This window comes from Arachis duranensis, chromosome 10 (assembly GCF_000817695.3).
Source record: "Arachis duranensis cultivar V14167 chromosome 10, aradu.V14167.gnm2.J7QH, whole genome shotgun sequence".
NCBI lineage: Eukaryota > Viridiplantae > Streptophyta > Magnoliopsida > Fabales > Fabaceae > Arachis > Arachis duranensis.
The window spans coordinates 94,314,901-94,336,663 of record NC_029781.3 but is presented as its reverse complement, the minus strand read 5'-3'; the positions used below and the strand labels follow the sequence as shown (position 1 = coordinate 94,336,663).

General features: G+C 40.4%; 1 protein-coding gene across 1 annotated transcript in view; it reads right to left on the bottom strand.

Annotated features, from left to right (window-relative positions):
* Window positions 1-17,051: 17,051 nt before the first annotated feature.
* Window positions 17,052-21,763, bottom strand: part of LOC107470929 (uncharacterized) — a gene marked incomplete in the record, with an annotated part of 7,362 nt that continues 2,650 nt past the window's right edge. The window contains 5 exon segments of the mRNA XM_016090339.3: window positions 17,052-17,259; window positions 17,845-20,083; window positions 20,324-20,577; window positions 20,580-21,046; window positions 21,609-21,763. Coding sequence (XP_015945825.3) covers window positions 17,230-17,259; window positions 17,845-20,083; window positions 20,324-20,577; window positions 20,580-21,046; window positions 21,609-21,763 — 3,145 coding nt within the window.

The following is a 21,763-nucleotide window of genomic DNA, read 5'->3' as shown; positions in this document are numbered from 1 at the left end:
TGAGAGAGAGAAGAGAACGAAACCATGGAACCGTGAGTTTCCAACTTCGATTTCCTGTGATCCGCAACTCCAATAAAAAATCTAATCCGTTAAAAGTGTTCGTATCTTCCTCCTCTACGTGTTGGCGTTACTTTTGTCCGGTGGAAATTGATGGTGACGTAGTTTCCCTACCCCTTGAGCTTGGCCAACTGGAGTTTTAGGAGGCACGGAGGATTCCGGACGTTTTTCCCTTCAGTAGCACGGTCAGAAAGTTTCTCTAGAATTTCGAGTATTTCGATTACGTACGAAGGTAGGGTTTTGATAAATTTTCACCGACTAAATGATATTTGGAAGTAAATTGATGTTTGGATTGAGTGTTATTGAAATTTGATTGCATTTCATATTGAATTTTGTTGATATATTGATATTTTGATGAAGTTGTGTTTAGTCAGCTCGAGAATGGATAAATTTTTAAGTTAATATTTTGATAAAAATAAAACAGGTTTTCGGTCTCGTTGAAGGACAAGATATTAGTTTAGAAATTTATTTTAAAGGATGCCATTATATTTTTATAAAAAGACTGAGGTTATGTTTATTATTATAAACTAAGTTTTGAAAAGAAAATGCTATTTTGAGTTTTTATTCAAAAATTACTGCCACAGGAGAGCAGAGGTGACATTGTTTGGGCCTTAGTGCCAAATATAAAGTGGGGACGCCCACACACTGAGAACTGTTTTCCAGATGTACGCTTATTGATTTGGAAAGTCACACTGTATGCGGCCTAGCCGTACGACTTATAAGCACACTGATGCATCTGGAAAACATATCTGGGACTCGTGCCTGGGTAATGTCGGGAGCGGGTAGGCAACCGACACATGAGCTCATGGCCTGCGTTAGGAATAGACATGCATCATTCTTGTTGCGCATTTGCATTTTACTTGACATTGTGAAATTGTTTGTGATTGTCTTCTCGTGTTTATACATTCTTTAATGTTATTCTGAATTGTGGTGACTAGATATTTCGTTGTGAATTACTTGAACTGTGGTAATCCTGACTAAACTAACCACCCTCGACCCTACTAAGAACCCCCCAGTTCTTACCCCTTCTCTTCCTTCCCTTCAGATGGAGACCGGAGTTATATTTTACGAGATGGACCCTCCCTATATACACGAGGATATTGTACAGCATAGGTTTTATGTAGTAGCTACGGAGATTAGGACTCGTATGTATATTCTGCACATAGGTTTTATGTAATAGCGGCGGAGATTAAGACTCGTATGTACATTCTGCGTGATCATCCTTTCCATCACCCGATTGACACTCCACAGTTTAACCCCGACATGCCCTATGAGTTCCCACTGCAGTGGCTCCACCTGGATGCTCCATTTCACCCGTTTCATGATGGGCCGGTGCCTCACTAGCATCCCGATCAGCCTGCGGATCAGGCGGACCCTGAGTCTGAGCCTATGAAGGAGCATTTTCCGGAGCCTGTACCGGAGGAGGACATCCCCGTGGAGCAGATCTCAGTATCTTCATCCGAGCCATCTTCTGAGGAGCCGCTCACCGCCTCTATTAGTGGACCGGCGAGTGCTGATCAGACCAGTAGCACGAGTGCCAGTGCCTCTCCCGAGATTATAGAGATTTCTGATGACGAAGACGAGGATCCTGAGGAGTGTTCTGATGTGGTTATGATCTCCTCTGACGATGACAACTGAGTCCTGGGAGCTGCGGTTGTGCCTTTTGATAGTTTTTTTTGTGTTAGCCTAGCCTTTGTGTTAATCTCTCACTTTTGGTCAGACTCACTGAGAGAGTAGGGTGTACATAGTGGACTAGGCTAGTTCGGGTACCAATTTAGGGGTTTTCTATATGGACCAGGGCCCGGAGTGTTGGGTTGTACATAGTAGTATTTCTGAAGGGTTGTATGCCAACTCATGATATATATGGTAGCACCTTTATATGTATGTATGATCTATGATATATGTTATGTTTATATATAATGCTGACCTTGTGTATGCTTTATTTGATTCCTTACTGTGGCTTGTGTATGTTTAATTAGCTGTCCTCGCAAATCTTTTTATAAAGTAAAAGTTTTTCAAAAAATTTGATAGTGCGCTAATTCGATTACAGGCTTAATAGTAAATAGTTAAAGTTTAGGGTAAGCAAGTTAGTGACAGTTGGTTTCCAGTACGATCATGACGTACTGGGAATTAGGTCGTTACAGATCACGTACAATGCACTGATCAATGACCTTTGCAAGATCTGCGATTTAAAGAAAGTTAGGAAACTTGTGAATGAGATAAGTGAGAGAGGTTTAAAATCTAACAAGATTATGTTCACAAAGGAATGGATCCTCTCAATTGTTAAAAAAAATTGAGTAAAAGTGATCTTTAATCCTTCAATGTGCTCTCTCTCATGTTTTCATGTTTTCTCTCGATCCCACTTATAAAATTAATAGTGAGAGATCATACTTTACTCCCTCAATTGTTATAAAGAAAATTCGGAGGATCCATTTACCGTTCACAACAATAATAGATGAATATTGTAAAGATAGAGATATAAAATTTATATTGGAGATCATGAAAAATTATTTTTTTATCATAATTTTTTTTGAGCCTACAATCAATCGATAATTTTTTTATTTTTTATTATTAATGTCATCGTATGTGTAATCTTCATAAATTATAATAATTTCTTTATAGTAATTTCTTTATTTATGTATACGTATATATTAATTTTGTTAAATAATTCTAAATATTTTTTTATTTATATATACATATATATTAATTGTACATAAAATATTTAAGTCATATATATTAATTTTTTTATTATGATTATTTCTTTATATATATGATTATTTTTTATTCTACAATCGTGCAATAATTTTTTATTTTTTCTATCCATGCATATTTCTCAATCCCCTTTCATACGCATGATGATTAACTATTTTTATTTTAAATGGTGATGTTTTAATTTTTCTTTTCTTTCGCATATTTCTATACATTGGCAAGAAAAGCAAAATCACGTATTGTAACTCTTTTCTTTTTCCACGCTTTAATCTTAATTAAATAATCTTGTATCCACACAATATAATTAAATTTTTAATCACTTTAGTATATTGATGAATTACATTTTTCTTAATAATTGCATTACTAATCTGAAATACAAAAAATAAAAAAAGGTGATACATATATCCAAGAAAAAATAAACTTAAAAATAAAAAAGAAAGAAATTTCATATTAAAAAATTAAAAAATAACATATCCAAAAAAATAGTCATAATATATAAATTGAGGCAACAATTTAAATTTCTCTAAAACTAATTTAATCAAATACTAATATTAGAACTAAATTATTTAAATAATATTTAAGCTATTCTAATCCTTAGATACGTATAGATTAGAGTCATTCTAGTAACGACAACCAACCGAAATAACATCATCATAAGATCGAACATTTAGAATCCGTACAAATTCAGACCATCTTCTTGTTAAAATTGTCAAACTAAATTGACATTTATTTTCCTCAATGACATTGCATTGATACACCAAAAGGCCAGTAGTTTCTGAAAAAATCACAGTATGTTATAAAATTATTTTAATACAAAAATTTAAGAGAAGAAAATTTAAATATAGTACCAATATTTGAAATTGCATCTTCAAATTTGAACGAATTTTCCAAAATTGAACCTAAATTGAGAAAATTGAATCTTATTAGATGCTCCACTTCGAATATTTTCGGACAAACGTAGAAAGCGTGGAGGGAATGAGACTTGAACTTGACTTACAAAGCTCCTTAGAAACAATTCCTCAATCAAAGAAGAATAACAAATTAGAGAAAAAGAATACTTTGCCTGTTAGATTTAGAGTCACAAATCGCAAAAGAAACACTATATATAACCTAGGTTAGCAGTACAAAAATAATTATAGAAATTAATTATTGATATTAATATCAACTTACCACTATTAACGTTAGTATCATATTTATGGCAATTAGTAGTACAAAAATAACTATAAAAATTAATTATTGATATCGATATCAATTTACCACTATCAACATTAGTATCATATTTATGGTAATTAGAATTATAGAATTTTGTTTATTTTTTTATTTTTAATTATTGATATCTTAATCTTTATAAAAATAAGTTTTACTTTTTTAAAATATAAGGTGTGCATGTGTTGTTTAGATTGAATTTATTAAATTTTATATCATAGATATCTTGTAGTGGTTTTATGTTATGTATTGGATCACTAAAATAAGAGCATAATTTGTGTAACTTACCAATGCATCTAGTGCCTAAATGTACTATATGTTACCTACTAGTACATTAAAGAGCATTGAGTATTTGTTGCAGGAAAAACTGTGTTTATCAATACAGGAAGTGGACCAATATACATAGCTATTAATAATAAGCAAATATTATGTGGCCCATCGTTTTGATGCGAAGCTATTTGTCAAGACATGCATTAAGGTGTTAGATATATATTTGTCTGCGAAAGCATTTTGATATAAATGTAATTGTTTTCTGAAACCCAAATCTCAGTTAGGCCTGTATGAAATAGCCGTCAAGTCCCTAACCAAGAACTAGCCATCCGCCCCCACGGCATTGTCATCAGGGTGGCTGAACTGGCGGCAGCTGTATTATTAACAAAAAGAAATATCCATTACAACCAAAGTTTGTATATCCCTATAACTAGATTTATTAACACATCTGACATATTCTCTAGCACTTCTCGCTTATGCATGTACAACTTATTGCATACACTAGTTATTGCAGAACATTCAAACTCGAGAGAGGATTTAGATAAATGTATTTTGACTCTAGCTTATTCGAGAAAACACTTCTATTATCTAGGTCATTGATACCTATAAAAGTAATATATTGAATTCTATATCATATCATATCATATCATATTATATTGATTTGATATAATTATAATAAAAATAGTTTTTTAAATTAGTACAATTATGTATCATTCATTAAATACTAATTATAATATAATTATATTAATTAAAGATATTTTTCTAAAATAAATTTAGAAGAGCGAATAGTACAATCATTTTGGAGAAAAAATGGATTAATGAAAAAGTGACACCTCACCATCATAAATTGGGGAAAAACCCAATTTTAGTATATTAAGTAGATATATTTAATCTAATTTGTTAATCGATGATCGACTTATAACAGTCAGATCAAGTAATATAAACTAACCCTTTCACGGGGTTGCACTACGGTACATATCAAAATTTACAGGTATTCTATTTTTTAATCTCATTTTGTTGCACATGTATTAGGTGTTTTTCGGCTGGCTTGGCAGTTGGCTATTCTTCATCTAACTCTTTGAATTAGAATTAGCATCTATTTGATTTGGTTCGGATATGGCAAGTGATCCTTGGATTCGAGTTATGAATTTTGGATTTTATTAGAAAAGTGAAAAAAATATAAAATTGAGTTAGAAGCAGAAAACAACACTTATGTAAAGCAAGACTATCGAATTAGGAAAAAAAAGATAAAAGAGCATATTGAAAATATATAATTATTTTTTTCACTTTTTAAAATATATTTAATTATAAATATAAGTTAAAATTGTAAAAATTTTGTTTTCTCATATATAAGATTTAAATGAAAATAAAAAAGAATTAGTTAAAAAATTGATACAAGAATTAGGTAATATGAAAATGCCACATATTTCAAAAATATATTTATAAAAATTTTAAATTTTAAAAAGATCAAAATACTTTTATAATTAATTTTTAAAAGGATAAAACAATTTTTGAAGATTGATTTTAAAAAAACTAAAATACCTGTTAGTTTGTTCTTAAAAGACTAAGATATCCTTTTAAGCATTAATTTAAAAAATACTAAATTATACTTATATGATTAACTGAGGTTGATTGATTGTATTAGTAATTATGAATTCAAATTTGATATTAAAAATATTAAAATAACCTTTTATTTAATTTATTTTAAGATTAATCTTACAAACATTAAAATTAATCCTTTAAAATTAAGGTTATTTAATTATATCTAATATTCTTAAATCTAATCTTCTCAAATAACATTTTAGTCATTTGAATATCTAATATTCTTAAATCTTTTAGTGATTTGAATAATTGTTTAGTTTGAAAATACTTGAAAAAATAACATTTTATAACACTATTTTATAAAAAAATATCATTTATAATGTGTTGTTACCTATAAGTTTCAACCAAAAAATATTTATCACCTTTAATATTGATTAATACTAAAAGAGCAATTCAATTATTAAAAAATATAAACATAATTGATCATTACAAAATAAAGCCAAATTATCCCAAAAAATTATTATTTTCATAATAAATATTTAATCAATAATTTTGTGCCAAATAAAATTATACATTCAAATACCACTTAAAAATTAAAATATTAATTTTTGTGTTTTCATCTCCAGATATAGATTATAATTTTAATTAATTTTTTTTATTATCACTATTTGTATAAAAAGCTCATACTTTTTTGTAATTTTTTTTTCTTACCATAAAATAAATTTGGTACAACAAATTTAATGTTTTTCATTGGCTCTCAAGTACTATTTAATATTATTTAACTATATGATCCTATTCCTCCCACAGAACAAAAAAATTGATTATTACTATATGTACAAATCTACGAGCTAGCAATGATAATTGGCTTCTGTGAAGCTTTAACCCATTTAATACTTTGTGAAACTATTTCTCATCGCACTAAAAAAAACTAAAAAGTGTCGCTATGTTTATGATTAAAATTAAATATCTGTACCTTATAATTTCCCAAAATAAATATATAATCTTAGATAATAGCTAATTTTTTAGTGTACAATGATACTAGAGAAAAATATGGTGAATTTTAATGTCTATATTTATGGTAACTACATTAATTATGCAAATATTGTTAAAATTAAATTTTTACATTAATTTTTTTTTTTTTACATTTTGATAACACCGTTTTTAGCAACACTTTTTAAAAAATATTAATTTAACTTTAACAACACTTTTTAAAATATCAAAGCTATCATAATTATCATAACATAAACATACTATAATACAACCAAAAAATATATATTCTTTATGCGTTTGTACCAAAATTTGGATGCGGTAAACGATCAAAGGTCTTGTTCGGTAGGTCGTGTACCGGACAGTTCGGGGTGATCCTTGTGTGAGTAGGTGGGTCGTGGCCTGGAATGAGTTGCGAGGGTGAGGCGAGGAACCGACGTTCCGAGCTTTCGAAAAGAGAGAGGGGGGTGTCACCTGCAATGACACTCCGACGCTCAAGTCAGTTGAGTGCGCAGGCAAAAAAGGGGGTAAGGTAGAATGTGACGTACCTTGGGGGAAGGGCAGGTCCTTCCTCATTTATACCGTGTCAGAGGTGGGCCCTTCAGGGACAGGCCCACTTTTCTCAAAGCTTCCTCACAGCTGTAGCGGAGAGTTGTCAAGGACGCGTGTCCGGGTCGCGTAGCGAGCGGTGCGTGCCCGACCGTTCGGATCGGGTCGTCACGGGGTCGGGTCGACCCGCGACCGGCTTGGGCCGGGCCGTAACAGGTCTCATGCTAATTTTGGTTTTATGTGTCGGCTCGTGGAGGGAACGCGCCTCCTGTGTGCGTGCCCGTTCGTTGTTGGGACGATCATTCGTCGCCTCGTACCTCGCATAGGGCATTAAATGCTCATAATGGGTTGGAAAACCCTGTGTGCAAAGATCATTTTGCCTCTGGGCCTTTCGCGCTCCCTTTTCAGCAGTTTTAAACGATTTTGCATGAGTTCTCCCTTCTCATTCTTGCTTTTTCAACATATTCCTTCTGCATTCCCTATCATCAAAGACTTGTTCCAGAATTCCTGTGCGTTCCTTTCTCTTCCAAGTTCTTGCAATCAGTCCAGGTAACCATCGATCCTTCTTCTTCTCTTTAATGTCTCGTTGCATGTTTACTGTGCGTGGTTGCTGCTTTGTTGTTTGGTTCCTGTAAAATCAGTGACGGATCAAGAAAATTTTTATAATGGGGCAAAAATACATTAAAATAAATTTTGTTAAACATTAATATATTTATAATTTGAAACTAAAATTATATATAAATACTAAAAAAATTAAATCTGTATACGAAAAGTATGTTTATATAAAACAACAGAAACATAATTCACAATTTTTTCTTTCTTTCTTTTTAAAATAATTGAATTTGTTATATATTTTTTAATTTAATTTTGATATAATGTTAGATGAAAGATTTTATGCATCTGTTTAATTTATGTATTGTAATTAAAATATTTTTCTATTACTATTTCTAAAAATAAAAAATATATTCTAAATACTAAATTAAATTTAATGCGATATATATAATTGCATATTAAATTTAACAAAATATTTTTTAATATAATTCTCAAAAAAATTTGTAATTTAATATAGAAACAAAGATAATATAATGATAGGATCAAATATATTCATTTATATATAATTATTATTAAGTTTTTATCACCCATTTATATATAATTATTATAAATTTTTTATCACCTAGTGGGGACAAATGCCCCCTCTTTCTCTAACCTAGGTTCATCCCTGTGTAAAATGGATACCTCTTCAATGTCGAGTGGGTGTGCTAGGGGGGTTCGTCATTTTGAAATAGGCCTTATTTGATATTGACTTCAAGCATGTTTAGTTCGGGTTGTAGGGTAGACATAGTTTTTGGGTTTTTTCGGGTTCCCGACCTCATAAACTAATCGAGTGGTGCCCCACTGTAGGTATGCCTCGTGTTGTCGCTCGGGCTTCCACCTCCGACGCGAGTTATGACCCGTATGCTTGGGTGGTCTCCGACCTCAGGGATTCCCCAAACCAAATGGGTGAGGAGGAGCTCACCGAGTTTCGTCAGGCCAACTATTTGTGTGGGGGCACCGACGAGGAGGCTAATTACGACGTATACGTCCCTGCTCCTCACGAGCGGCTTTATGAGCTCAACTTCCATGCTCTTCGGGTCCCCAATTGGATTTGGTTCTATAAGGCCATGGTTACCCAAGCGGGAGTTCGCATTCCTCTCTCCGCCTTCAAGATGGGGCTTCTAAGTCGGATTTCCGTGGCGCCGTCGCAGCTGCATCCGAACAGTTGGGCGTCGATTCGCTGTTTTGAGATGGTATGCGAGTATCTAGAGCTGCCGGCGTCTGTTGATGACTTCCTCTTCTTCTTCAACCTTACGAACCCTTCCAAGGAGGGGAAAGCGAGGAAGGGGTTTATGTCTTTCCGATCTGCCCAGGGGCGGAGAATATTTGGTTTGTTCGAGGACTCCTACCATGGGTTTAAGGATTCAAGGTTCGACCGGCCAAGGGTCGTCACCCCTTTTGGTTGTCATTGGAGAGAGAACGCCTCATTCCGACGTATTGGAGTTTCGGGGCGGAATCCAATACTTTTATTAAAGTCACCTACAAGGGGATGTCGGCTGTAGATTGGAAGATAGCCGACGTGTTATGGGCCGTTTTCGGGAGAAACCATGTAAATCCCCACCTCCTCATGGGTAGTCGGGAGGTCGCCCGGGATTATATTCGTGAGTCGCCTATGTCGTGTTTGTATTTTGCTTGTTTTGTCTTAGTATGCTGGTTACTAATTTGTTCATTTCTTGTTTACAGTGAGGATGTCTGCTGAAGTCACCGGCCTTGAGAACTTGTTCAAGACTTTCTTGGAGGAAGAGGACGGTGAGGAGGTCGGAGGGCAATCAGTGGCGCCTCCCGAAGATGAGGGGACACAAACGACGCCCACGCCTCCCGACGTAGTCATGGCGGATAAAATCGTCGATCCAACACATGGTTCCCCCGTTCTCCAGGAAGTGACGGGTACTGGGCACTCGTCTTCCGTTCGTCGGGAGGAGGATGAGGAGTTGAGGGTCATCCCCACTCCCAAAAGACAAAGGTCGCAATCTAGTCCTGAGGGGTCCTTACCGTTATGGAAAGGAACTTCGATGTCGGGTCATTCATAGATACCCAATTGCTTTCCGGCACGGAGAAACATTTCCATGGTACCGACCTTTCGGGGCAAGCACGATGGATGTATCGCACCCTCCTTCGCAGCGCGGCCATAGCTCGAAAGGCTGAGTTCGAGCTGTCGGGAATGGCATCGCTTCGTCAGAAATTCGAAACCGCTGCCACAGCCAATAATAAGCTCAAGGCTCAAGTTGAAACACTTCAGGAGCAGCTGGCCGAGGCGAGGAATAAGCTTGAGACTGCCGAGAAGAAGACCACGTCGGCTAAAGAAAAGTTGAAGACTGCCGACGCTTCCATGTCTCGTCTGACAGAGCAAGAAATGACTTTGAAGAGCCAGTTAAGTGCTGCACAAGGTCGTGTGGTCGTTTTGGAGAAAGAGCGGGACACAGCCGTTGCATCCGCTAAGACTGCTCGAGATGAGGCCGAGGCATTCAAGAGGAAGCACAAGGAAGTTAGAGAGCAGGGCAAGAATGCGATTTTCATGACCGAGGCGATTGGTGTTTTCAAGACTATCAAGGACGGCAAAGTTGTCGATATGCCGAAGAAGTGATTTCTTGTAACTTGTGTTTTTATGGTTGTAGAACTTTTTGGTACTAACTTTTGCGCCTTTGTTAGTAGTTCGGTTGGTTTGTGGACACGTTTCTTTGCTTATTATGTTGCTTTCGTTTCCCGTTTGCCGGCTTATTCGTTTTACCGTTATGTTGGTATTTCTTCGAAGTTGAGTTCTCTGTTCATTATGGCCGTTTGTTATGGCCTTAGCCTAGGGGGCTCCCGGGGTGATCAGTCCCGGGACCGTATATTTTGTGTCTTTCGGCTCGTATGGCGTGAGACTCGTTTGCGCGATGAGTTGGCCAAGGAAAGTAAACAAAAGAGAACAAAAATATGGGCAAGTATAATTTAACCGGTAATCAAGCAAGTCTATAACCATAGCAAAGGTATTGTTACAAAGTAAACGACTTAGGAATAGAACCTCATCAGGTTGTCCGCATTCCATGTTCTCGGGATCTCCTTGCCATTGAGCTTTTCCAACTTGTAGGCGCCCTTGCCGATCACCTCTTTAACTCTGTAGAGACCTTCCCATTTTGTCGCCAGTTTGCCTTCTCCAGAGGCCGGTAAACCGATGTCGTTGCGTCTTAGGACGAGGTCGTTTTGTTCAAATTCTCTTTTGAGTATCTTGGCGTTGTATCGCACGGCCATTCTTTGCTTGAGTGCTGTTTCTGACAAGTGGGCCATCTCCCTTGTTTCGTCTACTAAATCCTTTTCTACAGCTTCCTCTACTCCCTTCAGGAGTAGTTGCGGGCTCGGCTCACCGACTTCCATAGGTATTACTGCATCTAGCCCATACGTTAGTCGGAAAGGTGTTTCTCCCGTAGATGACTGCTCGGTTGTCCGGTAGGACCAGAGGACCGAGGCGAGTTCATCTGGCCAAGCACCTTTTTTACTATCAAGTCGCTTCTTTAGTCCTAGTAGAATGATCTTGTTTGCAGACTCGACCTGACCATTTGTCTGAGGGTGCTCTACCGAGGAGAATTTTTGTTTTATGCCTAGACCAGCGAGAAATTCTGTGAACTTCTTGTCGGTGAACTGCGTCTCGTTGTCTGAGATGACGATTTCTGGAATGCCAAACCGGGTTATGACTTGTCTCCACATGAACTTCCTGCAGTTGGATAAGGATATGCTGGCCAGTGGCTCGGCCACTACCCTTTTGGTGTAGTAGTCGATGGCGACTATGAGGTACTTGACCTGCCCTGAACCGACCGGGAAAGGTCCCAAAAAGTCGATTCCCCATTGCGAGAAAGGTCGGGAGGACGTTAACAGGTTTAGCTCCGAAGCTGGTGCTTTGTGGAAGTTGGCGTTCTCTTGACACTTAACGCATTTCCTCACGAATTCTTTAGAATCTGCCATCATCGATGGCCAGTAATATCCTGCTCGGATTAGCTTCCTAGCTAGGGCTTTGCCCCCTATATGGTGGTCACAGCATTCTTCGTGGACTTCTCTGAGCACGTAGTTCGTCTGGTCGGGATATAGGCACTTCAGCAGGGGTTGGCTGAATCCTTTTCTGAACAAGTGCCCCTAAATGATAGCGTACTTGGCCACCTCCCTTCTCAACGCTTTAGCACCTTTTTCGTCGTTGGGGTGCTTGCCGCTTTCCAAGAAGCTAGTGATGGGGTCTAACCAAGAGGGGCTTAGTCTTGACAGGTGTAGGGTAACTGCTGGCTCCTTCATCATGCCCTATATGAGAGATCGGTTGCCTTCTCCCGGTTTCGTGCTGGCCAACTTGGATAGGAGGTCTGCCCGTGTGTTCCTTTCTCTCGGGACGTGTTGGATCGTGACCTCCTCGAATGTTTTGCTCAATTCCTTGACTTTTTCTAAATATTTTTGTAATAGTGAGTCTCTGGCTTGGTAGCTCCCGTTTACTTGCGAGGTAACGACCTGTGAATCGCTGCATATCTCCAGCCTTGTCGCTTCGACTTCCTTTGCCAGGGCTAAGCCTCCTAGGAGAGCTTCGTATTCTGCTTGATTGTTCGAAACGGAAAACTCGAATTTGATTGACTGCTCGTATACGACCCCAATCGGGTTCTCGAGGATGATCCCGGCGACCCCGGACGTTTGGTTGGAGGCCCCGTCAACATGGAGCCTCCACCGTATGTGTGTCTCCTCGATTGGATCCCCCGTTACTTCTACCAGAAAGTCTGCCATTGCTTGTGCCTTGATCGCATGCCGAGGTTCGTACCGTATGTCATATTGGGAGAGCTCGATGGACCAAGTCATCATCCTTCCTGCTAAATCGGATTTTTAGAGCACTTGTTGTATTCCTTGGTCCGTTCTAACGACGATCTGGTGGCCTTGGAAATATTGTTTTAATCTTCGAGAAGAGGTCAGGAGTGCCAGAGCTAGCTTCTCTAGTTTGCTGTACCTCAGTTCTGCCCCTTGTAGGGCCCTGCTCACGAAATAGACTGGTTTTTGGGTCTTCTCCTCCTCTCGTACCAAAACCGTTGCCAGAGCTTCCCCCGTTATGGCTAGGTACAGGTATAGTGGCTATCCAACTTTGGGCTTTCCGAACACCGGGGGTGTTGCTAGGATTTCTTTGAAGTGTCTAAACGCTTCCTCGCATGCAGGAGTCCATTCAAATGCTATTCCTTTTCTCATTAGATTGAAGAAGGGTAGGGCTTTTGCTGCCGATGCTCCGAGGAAGCGGGATAATGAGGTGAGGCAACCTGCTAGTCTTTGGACATCTTTGACACAACCCGGACTCTTCATTTGGAGTATTGCTTGGCATTTCTCGGGATTGGCTTCCACTCCCCTTTGGGTTATCATGAATCCTAGGAACTTTCCGGCTTCCATGGCAAAAGCGCATTTGAGGGGGTTGAGCCTCATGCCGTGTTGTCGGAGAGATGCAAACACGCTTCCTAAGTCGTTCAGGAGGTCGTCAGGCTGCGTAGTCTTTGCAAGGATGTCGTCCACGTAGACTTCTACTGTCTTGCCTATAAGGCTACCAAATATTTTGTTCATCAGCCTTTGATATGTTGCTCCTGCGTTTTTCAGGCCGAACAGCATCACCTTGTAGCAATAGATTCCCCCGGGTGTTATGAATGCTGTTTTGTCCTCGTCGGGTCGGTGCATGGGTATTTGATTGTAGCCGGAATAGGCGTCCATGAAGCTCAGATACCGGTACCCCGCCGCCGCGTCGACAAGCGCATCTATGTTGGGAAGGGGTAAACAGTCCTTGGGGCATGCTTTGTTGAGGTCGGAATAGTCCACACACATTCTCCATTTGCCATTGTGCTTCTTTACCAGAACTACATTTGACAACCAGATCGAGTAGTCTAGTTCTCGTATGAAACCTACTTCTAGGAGGCTGGCCGTCTGCCTGGCCACCTCCTCTGCTCTCTCCTGCGACATCTTTCTCCTCCTTTGAGCCACTGGACAGGCGTCCGGCTTGACGACCAGGTGATGTGACATGACCCTGGGGTCTATACCCGGCATATCAGCGGGTGTCCAAGCGAATAAATCTCCATTGGCCCTAATCATTTCTACTAGAGGTTCTTTCAACTCATGTGGGAGGTTTCTATTAACAAAGGTGAACTTTTCCTCCGTGTCACCGACCCTGAACTTTTCCAAGTCCCCTTCTGGTTCTGGTCTTGGCTTATCGTCGACTCTGGTATCTAAGTCAGCGAGAAACACTCCATATGCTTCTTTAGACTTCTTCCTCAAGGAGAGGCTGGCATTGTCGCAAGCGACTGCCGTTTCCAGATCTCCTCTTATGGATCCTACCGATCCGTCATCAGCAACGAACTTCATAACCAGCAGCTTCGTGTTGATTACCGCCTCAACATCGTTAATCGTTTTCCTCCCCAGGATGATGTTGTAGGCAGTGAAGTCCCGTAGAACCACGAACTCGGCCATTATTGACCTCCGTCCTTGTCCTTGTCCCACAGAGGTCGGCAGAGATATTATCCCATCTGGCTTAATGAAGTGGTCGCCTAGCCCTATGACACCGTGTTGGTGAGTCATGAGGTCGGCGTCCCGTAATCCCAATGCATCAAACACGTTGCGGAACATAATGTTCAAGTCTACCCCTGTGTCCACAAGGATTCGTTTGACGAGGCCGGTTCCCACCCTAGCCGTAATGACCATGGGTGGGTTCTCAGGGACCTCGTCGAACCAATGATCTTCTGGCCCGAAGGAAATAGTTGGGGACCTCTTGGAGCTTCGTGCCGGCGAGGAGGAAATTGCCAGGACTTTGGCGTCTTTCTTGTGCGCAGATCTCGACTTTGGCGCTGTGTTTTTGGCGGTCACCAAGTTTATTATGGTGAGGTCGTGATCGTTGTCTTCTGGCTCTTGTCGCCGTTTCGTCGGTCGGGTCTTGCCCTTGTCACCGTGGTCCCTATGTCATCTCATCGGTTCCCTTATGAGATGGGAGAATTCAGTCAATTTACCGTCCCTGATCGCTTACTCCAGTGCGTCCTTCAGGTCGAAACAGTCTTGTGTTTGGTGTCCATAGCCTTTATGGTAATCACAGTAGAGACTCTTGTTTCCCCCTGTACGGTCTTTCAAAGGTCGGGGTTTCGACAATATCCCCTTTTCGGCTATTTGTTGGTAAACTTCTACGATGGGGAGGGTGAGTGGAGTGTAGTTGGCGAATTTTCCGACCCGAGGAGGCGGTCTGGGCGTTCTATTTGGGCCCTCGTCTCTGACTTGCTCCTTCTGCCTTTCTCCATTACTGTGTTGCCTGGGTTGGTTGTAGGAGGGCTGCCGTTTATTGGCAGCCCCAACTCGGCTGACTTCCTCATCATTTATGTATTCCTTGGCTACGGTCTGGATCTCGTGCATCGTCCAAACCGGTTTGGTGGTGAGATGTTTTCGGAAATCCTCATTAAGAATGCCGTTCGTCAGACAAAGGCTGACCACAGAGTCGGTTAGTCCCTCGATTTCTAGGCATTCGTCGTTGAACCGATCTAGATACTTCCTGGTGGTCTCCTCGGTGCGTTGGGTCACGCCAAGGAGATTGATTGGGTGCTTTGCCTTTGCGATTCTGGTAGTGAATTGCGTCAAGAAGGTGCGGCTAATGTCCGAGAAACTGGCCACAGAACCCTGCGGGAGGCTATTGAACCACCGTATCGCCGGGCCTGCCAACGTGACCGAGAATGCGCGGCACCTTACCTCGTCTCCCACTCCTTCGAGGTTCATTCGGGCTTCGAAGGCCGTTAGGTGTTCCTGCGGGTCTTGCGTCCCGTCATACCTCATGTCCGTTGGTTTGTCGAAATGCTTCAACAACCAGACCTCGAGGATGGAACGGTGGAACAGGGTGGCGCCCATGATGACGGGTTGCCGTGTTCTCTCAAACCTTTCTTCTCCGTTTTCATGGTCCCGTAGCATGACGCATGCCCGTTTGCCCCGAGCGTAGATGATCGTATCGTTTCGCCTCCTAGGGCATTTCCGATCCTCCCGGCTATTTTCCGATTCTGATCTCGGTATGGAGGTGCGCCGGGAGCGACTACTTCGGTGGGAGGTCCTTCCCCGACTCTCGGGAGATTGAGAGTAATCAGGGTCGGAGGTCTGCTGACGATGCTCTTGGTCTGCTAGTTGGCGCTCCAGGTTCTGCACCCTGTGGCGCAGCTCCTGCATTATCCTGGCACTGTCACTGCCAGTTTCCCCGAAGGGGCGCCTCTCTTGAGCTCTCGACTGCAACCCGGTTCGTCGTGGAAGGGATCTTAATCGCTCGCAGGGTGAGGCAACGGAAGCCACCCCTTCAAGGGCCGCCGCGCGTCCGTGGTCCCCTGGACCCGGCACGATCTCCATTCAGCTTCGGTGGCACGTTCCTCACAGACGGCGCCAATGTTCAGTAGGTCGTGTACCGGACGGTTCGGGGTGATCCTTGTGTGAGTAGGTGGGTCGTGGCCTGGAATGGGTTACGAGGGTGAGGCGAGGAACTGACGTTCCGAGCTTTCGAAAAGAGAGAAGGAGTGTCACCTGCAATGACACTCCGACGCTCAAGTCAGTTGAGTGCGCAGGCGAAAAAGGGGGTAAAGTAGAGTGTGACGTACCTTAGGGAAAGGACAGATCCTTCCCTATTTATACCATGTCAGAAGTGGGCCCTTCAGGGACAGGCCTACTTTCCTCGAAGCTTCCTCACAGCTGTAGCGGAAAGCTGTCAAGGACGCGTATCCAGGTCGCGTAGCGAGCGGTGCGTACCCGACTGTTCGGGTCGGGTCGTCACGGGGTCGGGTCGACCCGCGACCGGCTTGGGCCGGGCCGTAACAGGTCTCATGCTAATTTTGGTTTTATGTGTCGTTAAGGCACGAATATAGCTTGTGTGGTGCGTATTTCATATTTGGAAGCTTTAAACTTTAAAGCATTTGATCGACGGCCACAAGAGATGCCAAGGGTTGGGTTAAGGCTTCATCGTCATCGTGGTCAAAACGGATAAAATTAAAGCTTATTTTATTTAAAAAAAAATAAAACAAATTAAATGTTAGCTACTTTTAATATTTTTCAAAAATTTTATGGACAAAAAGTTATTTGCTAGTCACAAAAAAGAATAAACGGCCAATTTAGCAAATATTAATAGATCGACTCTACTCATTAGAAATATTATCAACATGGAAGAGAAACTAGAAAATATAACTAACCTCAAGAATCAAAAAGAGAAATACAATACATACATACATATTCGATAGAAACAACCACCCTATCAGGAATGGAATGCTGATCAACCACCGTCACATGATCCAGCATGCCTTGCACTGCACCGGAACCATCCACCACCGCCGCCATCATTTATGACTTGACATACTTGTCAACATAACCCTACAGAAAATGAAGGAAAGGAACGTCACTAACAAAATTTCCATATAACTCTTAGGTAGCGTTTGGTGGAGAGACAGAGACAGAAAGACTGATACTGAGAGACAGAGACTAAGAGACAGGGATTGAAATAAATTTCAGTATTCTGTTTGGTGTAAAATGGGAGACAGGAATTGAAACAAGAATGAAACTCTAATTTAATTTGCACAAAGGGTAAAATTGGAATTAATTAATTGAAATGAAAGTATGTTAGGTATAAAATGTTATTAAAATTTCAGTCTCCATCTCTAAAAATTTCAGTCCTCTGTGTCCCTACTTTTTTGAGGTACTGAAATACTGAAATTTTAGAGACAGAGACAGAAATTTTAGTACCAGTCTCTGAACTAACAAACACGATACTGAGTCTCAGTCTCTCAGTCTCTGTCTCAGTACCTCAAAACAAACGCTACCTTAGAGGCATGGACTTAAGTTAATGCAGCACAGAAGCACATTTTGGTTAAAAAAAAAAAAACTGATGGCAGTGCACTTGAAAATGCAGGGAAAAGTAAACATATATCAGCTATCATTGACAAGGAGAAAATCAATTACCATCACAAGTTTAGTCAACTTTCGCTGTGATGAGTCAATGTATTGGCTTATCTTTGCTTGGGACTTGGGCATACGATGGCCTTTCATGGCTCCTGACACCTTGTCAACAGTTTTTTTCACAATTGTTTTGAATGCAACTTTACTCATATTACCCTGCCGCCATGACGGTTTCAAAACCTCCTTAACAAAATTTGCAATGGAAACTTTGAACAACTTCATTGATCTAGAATCCTTGCTCTTCTTTCTCTTCCCTGGAGACTTGGTCTGATTAATCTCAACCTCCCCTGGAGTCATGTTTGCAACATCCAGATGATTACTTAGGCTCTCATTTTCAACATCATTCACCTCTGCATCTGCAGTCTCACCATATTCATCATTATTTTGAGAAGTGGTAGAGGCAACAGCTCCAACCTCCTCATGCTTATTTTGCTCTTCCGCATCCAACGGCATATTAGAACTTTTGGGCCTTAGGCTGACATTGGATTCACCTGTAACTTCCTGTTTTTCAAAATCAAATTTCTTGAGAGAAGACAATGGTGGTTCAATGCTGTCAAACAGAGGATCATACTGATTAGCTCTAGAAGACTTTGGTTCAACACCAACGGCGCCTTCCCTATTTATAGAAGTAGGGTTCAACCCAGAATTATTGTCGCCATGGATTACATCACTTTCTGATCTAAAAATAGTTGAACTGAGTTTGGAAGTAAGCGGCTGCTCAAAGGTTGAAGCATAAGGATTACAGTGAGCAGGAATTCTTGACCCCACAAAAGTTGGAAGAGAAGTTGAATGATTGCTATCCAGAACATCCGGTGGATATCTAGATAAGGTAACAGTTTCTCCAGGCACACCCAAATTACCCTCAGATGCAGAATATTGAAAACTATGCACTGGTTGTTGCTGCTGTGATGATGCAAGTGTGTGGGAAGATGTCTTGAAATGATCTTCTGGAGGTAAATTCCCACCAACAGAAGGCTGTATTCTGATAGCATCTGACTGCCAGGAATATTGGTTTTGTAGAGGATGTGAACCACCAGAGCTTGAAAGGTTTGAATCTTGCATGGGTAATTGCTTATAATGGTCTTCTCCACTAACATTTGGACCTGAAAGCAATTGATTTGCTGGGTAGGCATGATCCTGAAACTCAGAACTCTGAGAATGAGAAGCCAATCCAGGCTTACCAGAAGTCAGAGAAACAAAGTCCCCTCTTGAATGCAATTGAGTTTGATTAAATTCTGAAGAGACATATGATGTTGAAACTCCGGAACCTATGCTGGGATTATGCACAATTTGTGAAGGGAGAGGAGGAGGTGGTGGTAGCGGCAATGATGTCCAAGGGTAATTAGGTGGTAGTGGTACACTGAAGTGAGGACTCTGCATGTGAATCAGAGCTGGGGAAGGTTCAAATTTATCTCTAGTAGTGGGCTGAAAAGGGAATAATGCATTTTGTTGTGTTACACCATAGTCCCTTGAAATTTGTGGCAAAATCACAGCATTCTCACCCTGTGCATGTGAAACAACAGGTGGGGGAGGCAACTGGTAAGCATGAGGTGGTAATTCCACCGAGGAACTACTATGTAATAAAGGCCGTCTTGATGAAGGTGATGGACCAACAGAGCTAGGGGCAGACAATGGCTGAGTTGGTGGTAACATATATGGTAAAGTTTGGGTACTAGATGAGTAACTAGGATGCCCTGTAATTCCAACAGGAACATTGGGTTGTATCTTGTGAACAAATGAATTATCTTCTGCGTGAACACCATCTTCATTTGTGCCATCACATGGTTTGGAGGCATCATCACCACTTAAAACTTCAGGAAGAAAACCAACCAAACTTTCCTTCATTTCAAGAACACTCTCTCTGAAACTTTCAGATTTAATTGGATCATTCCTTACTGATTGACTGTCAATACCAGAAGTATTAGGCAGATTTGCATGCCTAACAGAATTTTCTTTTTCATTTCTCTCCTGCTTTTGATCCACACCCTGACTTCTTATACCATCACTAACATGTTTTGCTTGAGAATGGACTTCTTGGTCATATTTATTCCTATGGCGCCTCAAACTAACATTCTTGTCAGATTCATGGTGAGAGAACCTACAAGATGCTCCACGATGGCACTTTCCCCGAACGAAGCCAAAGCATTGGCCCCTGTCCCTTTTCACATTCTCACCACCAAAGTCCCCTGTTCGTCTTAAGATTGGAGACCTACTCCTGCTTCTACGATATCGAGGAGACCGGCTGAAACCAACAAATTGAGATTAGCCAAAACTATATTCTTCAAGCAGACAAATGACGCAATCAAGATCGAAACTCTAAATGAAAAGAAAGACGGATTATCCTCACCAACAGGAACAAGTTTAGTTTCAATTAGTTGATACAAAAAACAGCTTGCACATTCTATACTTGGTCGGGGGCAAGATTCAAGTTAACAGGTAGGCAATCAGGGATCCTAAAATGCAACACAGTAGAAGTCCATACCTTCGAGATCGGCTTCTTCTATCCCTTCTCCTCCGGGGACTCTTTCTCCTCCTCCTACTCCTACTCCGACTTCTGTGTTCAGGAGATCTGCTGCGACTCCTCCCTCTGCCTCTTTTGCTTCCCCTCTTAGTCTGACGATAGTGAGAATCATCAGACTCGGAATCACTATCTGTAGGAGCTTCTTTGGGATGCCTTCCAAATTTATCTACCTTCAAGATATTCTTTTCAAGCTTTGAGGATTTCCTTTCATCCTCCGATTTTCATGGTAATCTTCAATGAGTTCCTTAGATTTTTGTACTAAATTATCCAGAGTTGTTTCAGAGAGCTGTCCAAACCCCTTTTGTGTACCGGAGGGAGTGTTGGATCCAATATCAGTCTCTAAGCGACTCCTGGAATCTTTATGCGCAATTGAAACACCACTGGCAGCTCCTGCTGATATTTCATCTTCATTACCTGAAGTATCATCAGAAGCATAATCTTGAAGTAGCTTTATTGGGCTGCCACTCCTTATAAGTTGTCCAGAATCTCTATCAGCATCAATGGCTTCCACAAGATCAGAAGTCCCATTTCGAATGAAACCTTCTGCTAGAGGAGCTGCAGATTTCTCAAAACCTGTGCCAAGGGGGACTTTAGCCACTTCACTTGATCCATTCACAGGACTATGAACCTTGGTAACTGATATTGCAGATTTCATTTGCTCAAAATTGGAGATATTCCCAGGTCCTGTATTTTATTAAAGATCCATATTAACACAGGCAGCAAATACCTTGAATAATGGATATCTCAGAGTTAGCTCTAAGATGAATTTGTTATCGAATAACATACTAACAGAGCACTCCAAATATTCTACCACTTTCGACATTTTGTATCAGGAATTATAATCTCACTTCTTTAATGACACACTGACAATTATAGTTCATAATTATCAAATCAAAGAAGCATTGAACATGTAATGTAATAAAATACAAAAGTGAATGTTAGAGAAAGTTCTATATGTAATAAATAATTTCTACACTTAATGCATGCAAATCCAATCAAGCTCAGTGCTTATAGTGAGAAAAGAAAGACTTCAACCACTCAAAATTAATACTGCGTGTATTCAGCACTAGACACTAAAGAATTCCAGTTCTACGACTTGCGGTGCAATTAAAAATTACCAGTGTGCCTAATGTAAATAAATATCAATCATCAGCATTAATACTTGAGTGAGTGAAAAATCATGTGTAACCAATCAAAAGGAAATGATAATCAAATATTATTAGCAGGGCTTTATATGAACTGGAACCTTCATGTTGGTTGCTGATTCCCATGGATCCACGTGTTGATGAACCACTGGCTAAAATGTCGTTGGAGGGATCGTTCTCTGTTGAATTCTGCAACTGATGTGTATTCTCATTCATTTTACATTCCTCACCAACCTGATGAGGCTGCTGAGTTAGA